Genomic DNA, 6,561 nt, shown 5'->3' with positions numbered 1-6,561 from the left:
AATGCAACACAAACAATAAAACCCCACACTCAGGAAACATCCACCACATGCACACACTCACACTCCAGGGATCCGTAGCTGCAGTACTGGTGCCCATTCAGGCCGGCCCTTCTCGAAACTTCCTGGGTCTCTGGGCCTGTATCTGGGGCCATGAAACCACTACAGTGATGGAAAGACAACAGTCATAATGCAATGTTTCCATGTAAAGGGTGGAAAAGAAAAAAAGGAAACCATCTGAAGAGCACGCACGCACACACACACACACACATCACAGCATTACTCCAAGGCTCCGATCTGCCCAGGGAGTGCGGGTGGGGTTGGGGACAGGGTGGCCTTTTGCGTAACTGGGTGTAAGGCAGCTGGAAGGTAAGATGGGTTTTCTGAGCATCCACTGAAGTATCCTTTTATCGGTGCGGATCTTGTCTCTCACCATCTCTCCCCTTCCCACCTCTTGCACTTTGTCCAAAAACTTGGCAGCAAAGAGAAAACTTCCTTCTCAGTTTGTTTTCTCTTCCACTCTTGCATGTTGCTGGTGGGCCAGGAAGGAAATTTGGACAGGAAGAGCAGGAGAAGTGATTCTGAGAATGGCCTCGATGATTTGGTTACATTCTAGGAACTAAGGGCTTTGTTTCCTGGTGATATGACTGGCGGGGTGGCTCCTCTCCTGTCGGCCCGGTGGGTGGCAGTTCCTTCTCTACATCAGTGACACTTCAGACCACTGCCATTGTCCCTTCACCACCCTGTCCTCATGAGTGATGGAAATCAAGATGCTACTGCAAGTGGTGGTCGCTTTGTCTTCAAGAAACCATGAAGCTGAAAGTCAAGAATTGATGGAAGAGCCACAGGATGGGAACATTTTCCCCACCTCGGTGATGAGGCAACACAAAGTCCAGTAAGATGCAGGCGCCTGAGGCAACTCAGCTCTGCCTTGGCACTGGCATCATTTTGATTTAGTTTTGTTTTATATATGTATATTATATATATATTTATATATATATATATATATGTGTGTGCATGTGTGTGTGTGTGCGTGTGTGTGTGTGTGTGTGTGTGTGTGTAGGGTTTGTTTTTTAGCACACTGTCCCATTTTCGGGTCTGGATTTAGGGCAGTTGGTCCTCGGGACAGGTTGGACAGAAGGGGCCAAGGTACAGAAGAATCCCGAGATTAGTGTGAGGCCCAGGCCTCCCCAAGCACAGAACATGGACCATCCGTAGCCATGGCTGATGTCATCGGGGAGTCCATACAGGTAGCGTGGGTAGCGCGACAGCTCGAAGTTGATCCCAGCCACACAGGTGCACAGTGAAATGATGCAGAAGGTTCCTGGAGCACAGGGAAAAAATATGGGGCAGGATCATGGGGACAGGAAGGGAAGGAAAGAGGAAAGGGAGAGAGAAAGAGAAGTTACTATTAGGACATTTCCAATTTTCTTGAGTAGGGAAAATGAGACGATTCAGGTGAGAGCAGGCTGTTAGCAGGGTCAGTATCTAGGAATATCTATGAGAACAGATTGTGCTCAGGGAACATCACTTCCGCCCTCCCCAATAATTGTCCCATCTTGGACAAACTCAGAAAGTCTTTCCTTTGGGAAAATACTACATAAATATGTTGTCAGGATTTCATGTAGGCTGGAGTGAGGCAGGAGAGTACACAGCTCATTTTTCTACAGCATTTTAATGATATTCTTTCTCTTTCTTTGGAGAACTTTGCTACTTATTTAAAGAGAAAAACACCCTTTCCCCCTATATATGGCATCTTATGCAATATTAGGTTTTCCTTTAATCTGTTCACCAATAATTTATCTAAATACTGGAAATCTTTTCTCTTTTCCTATCAGACATTTCACGGAACACTAGCCCCGCAAGATGCTCCTTTACCACATAGAAGGGAGCTGAAAGACTGAGAAACCTGGACTTCTGGCCTAGGAAGGTTTATAATGCACATCACCATCAGTTAACTTGTCCATTTTACAAGCTCATTTGATAATGGGAACTTCTCTCTAAAAGAGTGTAGAGGACAGTAAAGAGGTAGACCAGTCAGAAAGCTGCTGTGGTCACTTAGAAACAGGAAAAGTGTGGTCCGGCAGGAGGAGAGCTGGGAGCTCTTAATGGCTGGTAGAGACAGCTCCTGATGACTGGAAGTGAAGAGTCAGGGATGACCTGGGCACAGTGGCAGTGTAACTAAATTTCATGTGTGTGTGTTAAGTATTATATGTGCATGTGTATGCATTTGTGCACTTGCATGTGTACACATGTGTACATGTATATTGTTTGTGTGTGTACATGTATGTATGTGCAATAGAAATAGCATACCCACACACACACACACACAACACCATCATTACTAGTAAAAACAGTGGTCCCAAACCTGTGGGAGCTACAAAGCACCATGATTCCCCACTGTTGTGCTCTAGGGCTCAGGGTGAATTCTCTGATGGTCCCAGGGTGACTTAGGTCAGCTCAGACTTCTTGAACCAGATCCTCTTGGGGAAAGAGCCTAGGAATCTTTAGTTTTGGACATCCTCAGATGACATCTGTCAATCAGCCTGTTTGAGCCTTTGCATCAAGGCAGAGGTATGCTGTGTGACCTGGAGACATAGTTCTTGGTGGGGAAGATGCAAAGGTGGGAAGAGAAGGAAGGAGGGACCCAATGGACCCCTGCCAAGGAGAGAACACTGCCTGGGGGTGGGAGAGTAAAAGTTGACATTAGTTCTAATAACCCAAATTCCAACAAACCGAAGCTGGCCTGCTGGTGCTTCAAATACTGTAGCTAGGCTTTTTCATGCTGATTTGAGAACCTGGGTGTGCAGTGGTAGAATTTACTGAATTTTACATTTAGGACAAGAAGAGTATGTAGGGTCTGTGTAGGGAGGGACAGTGTGGTGAGTTCAAACTCCAGCTGCTCTTGCAATGTTCAAGATGATTGGAAACATTGACTTGGAACCTGCTAAAAAGCTCTGAGCTAGAGAGATGAACTCGGTCATAATCTTATCAACTGAATTCTGGGTGTGACTGAGGTCGCCCAATGTCTTTATATAAATGGTATCTATGTAGGATAGTTTAAAACTTTTTTTTTAATATTTTTTAAAAATTCATTTTCTTTTATACATTTAATCACATTACTTAGTTTACAAAGTGCATATTTCAACAGGTGAACATTTCTCCCTAGTCCAGTTGATACAACTATAAAATATCTTCAACAGATAATACCACATTTCTTTGTCCCATTAATGCTTTGCTTCTCTATTTTTCTTCTAAATGTCCTTCCTCAGACCCTACCCTTTCACACGGATAGTTTTTGTTTTGTTTTGTTTTTGTTAAGAGCCACATATTTTTAAGAATTATTTTAACTTTATTTATTTATTTATTTAAATTTGACCAGAGAAGGATAGAGTGAGAGGGAGAAAAAAGAGGGAAAGTGAGAAAGCAAGCCACCAGATCTGGGACTCAAACCATGATTGCCCATGTGGGAGTCCAGCACTTTAACCACCACACCACCTGCCAGCCCCAGTACATAGGATACTTTTTAAATAATGGAGACATTCTTCTCATCAAATGCTACCCTAGCCTCCTAATTAAGTCTAATGATTTGCTCCAGCAGAGGTCAACTCCAAGGAAGATCTGGTCTTCTCAAGCTACCAGCAGCTGAGAAAGCTTGGTTGGTGTATACTGTTTTCATGACACAGTCTTTGAGCAGGGTGGACAAGACACAAAGGATGTGGTTGATAAATTGTGAATGAAGACATAAGGTCCATGTGGATCTAATTACCGACTTGAAATAGCCCAGCTTCTTGAAAACATACATCTTGTTATGTGATGTTAATGGAGGTACTAGGGTCCTCCCACCTCCACTACTTGTCACTTGTTCTGTGACTTTGGAAATGTTTAAAATTTCTTTTGTCTGTTAGCTTTTCTCAATATTCCCACAGATAGAAAAGCTCTTTTATGGCTCCTACTATTAAATGGTCCTTTAAGCAGGCCATCTGTGCAACTTGACAGGAAATATCCCCCTGACAAAAAAGGGAGGAGTTGGAACCTGGTTTCCACACATGCATATGCTGCTGTTTTTGGTTATGAGTGAGGATTTATATTTGTATGTACTTCTCCACTTATAAATTCAAATTTGAAAAAGCATATTAATAATTAGAAATGGATCCATGCAGACACAGAGTAGGCCCTCGGCAAATGGACTGGATGACTAATGTGTTGCCTTTTTACTCCACACCATGCTCTGACATTTTAACCATGGACTTTGACAAACATGGACTGAGTCCTGGGGAGTAGGGGTAGCGGGGAGGCAGATGGGCAAGGACCCTGCCTGAACAGGAGGAGGGTGGAGGGTGATGGATCTGACCCCATATCTCTGGCTGTGGACTGGTAGTTGACCGAGGAGTGTGGGGTACAGAACTCCCCTCCATCAACTCACTGGGATTAGGTGGGGGCCTCCAAATACAAATTTTCAATGGTGCTGCTGGAAAAGATGTCACAGTTACAGCATGGGAAATTGCAGCCTCCCCCATTCACCCAAGTGCAAGTGGCACAGCTGGGAGAGCTACATTAGGGGCTTCTGTTCAGGAAGGAATCTACAACGCAGTCCACCATCTAGGCATATGAAGTCCACTCTATCCTGAAGTAGCAGAGCATGGCCTCTGGGGCTTGGTCTTTAGATTCTGTCATTTTATTTCTCATGAAGATTTATTGATAGAGAAGTGAGGATCCAAGAAAGGCAATAGGAATAATGCATAGTCATATCTTCTCAGTAAAGCTCCCCATGGATTGGAGTTTGGGCCCAGTTTCAGTCAGACTCCCATAATAATTATAGTCATAGTGTAGCAATTAAATGAAAAGGACTCTGCCCTCCAGCCCTTCCCTTTGGAGTGAGGCTCTGCCATGTACTCCCAATGCTGACTGTGAATATAGCCAAGCGTAACTCTGGCCAGGGCAGTAGTGACAGTAGCAGTGGTGGCTGGCGGCAAGCAATAGCAGGTGTGTGGGGGAGAGACAGGTTAACAGGGATGGGGTGGAGAGAGGAAGGAGAAATGCCTGTGGTGGTGGGCTCCATGCTCTGCAGAATAGCCAATTTGCCATCATTGTTGAGTGATGTTTGGACCAAGCATGAAATGCCAGGGAAATAAAAAGAAGCAGACACGATCCCAGTCCTTTAAATCTTAAGTCTAAAATAAAAAGCTAAAACAAAAACAAAAACAAAAAACAAAAAACAAAAAAATGTATAACCTAGTAGGGGACAGTTAATGGTTTGTGCTTTAAATAAACGGTCATTATTATTGCAAAAAAAGTTGGAGGATGAAGAGAAAATAGCAACAGACTGGGAATTTAAGAGAGCCAAGTTTATTATCTGAATCTTTGGCCTCCTCATTTGTAAAATCAGGGAACCAAGATAAGGAACTGTAAGGTCTCTCCCAAGTCTAATAGTCTCTAGGGAAACAAAGAGTAATACTCGATAGTAAGTGCTGAGAGAAACTCTCTGATACAGAGAGAGATGCAGGATCAGACCAAGTTTCCTATGGGATGCAGAGTTTGGAATGTTGAACAGGATTTCTGCTGGAAATAAACAGAAGGGGGCTTCATCCATCCAGAGAATATCCTTTCTTCCCTGTCACTGCCCCCCTGTCCTGGGGCTCTGTGTCTGCAACCAGATAGCATGGCATGTCCACGTACTCCTCACTGCACTGCAAGCTGCCAGAATGCTTGCTGCTGTCATTGGGTCAAGCTTCCATCATTTCTCACAGGAACCACCACTGTCCTGCCTCCTATTTTTGCCCTATACAGTAGTCAGTGATATATGTATACACATATGTGTGTGTGTGTGTGTGTGAAATATATATAGAGAGACAGAGTCTCACCATCATCCTCCTGCCCCAGCCTCCCAGCTGAGATTATAGCAGGGTCTGCATGTGATATTTGAAAAATCAGATTATGATTCTCTCCTGTTCTAAACCTTGCAATAGCTCCCAGTGGCTCAGAATACAACCCAAACTCCTATGTCCTGCCTGTACAGCCTTACTTGAGTGGAGCCCACTACCTATCTGACCTCATTGCTCATCTTGACCCCCACACTACCTACACTTCAGCCATTCAATAGAGCTTTCTGAATTCCAAGATAGCTAAGCAGATTCCATCTCAGAGCCTTTGCACTTGCTATTTCTCTGCCTGTGATGGTCTTCTCCTAGCCCTTCTTGGATCTCAACTCAAATGTCATACTCTCTGAGAGATCCCCAGTGGTTTTCAAACCAGGTTGGCTCCATAGGGGTGTCTCAGGAGCAGTCACTGGGAAAGAGGAGGGAGTAGAAGGGACTCCCAACCCTCTTTTCTCTCATGGGCCAGAACACCTCTGCTTTGATCTGTTTCCTTGTAAAATGTCATTGGAAGAAAGGATTCCAGTGCTCTGAACACTTTTCAAAATCACTGGTTTGCCCATTTGCAAGAAGCAAGGTTGTCATCATCGGAACTGCCCCATTGCCAGCCTAGTCCAGTGGTGCTGTATTAGTGGTGAGTCTGTGCCTTTGGCAGAAACAGTTAATCAATTTCAACCCTCATTCCTGC

At 44.3% G+C, this 6,561-nt stretch overlaps 1 protein-coding gene across 2 annotated transcripts in view; it reads right to left on the bottom strand.

The window, feature by feature from the left end:
- Nucleotides 1-1,011: 1,011 nt before the first annotated feature.
- The window catches only part of TMEM178B (transmembrane protein 178B), a 486,798-nt gene continuing 481,248 nt past the window's right edge, over nucleotides 1,012-6,561 (bottom strand). For both annotated transcript variants that reach the window (XM_006145055.2, XM_006145054.1), the window contains one exon: nucleotides 1,012-1,321. In XM_006145055.2, the coding sequence (XP_006145117.1) occupies nucleotides 1,071-1,321 (251 nt within the window). In that variant the 3' untranslated portion in view covers nucleotides 1,012-1,070. The remainder of the gene's footprint in view (nucleotides 1,322-6,561) is intronic.

Source organism: Tupaia chinensis, unplaced genomic scaffold, assembly GCF_000334495.1.
Source record: "Tupaia chinensis unplaced genomic scaffold, TupChi_1.0 Scaffold000140_1, whole genome shotgun sequence".
Taxonomy (NCBI): domain Eukaryota; kingdom Metazoa; phylum Chordata; class Mammalia; order Scandentia; family Tupaiidae; genus Tupaia; species Tupaia belangeri.
This window is presented reverse-complemented; position numbering and strand designations above follow the sequence as displayed.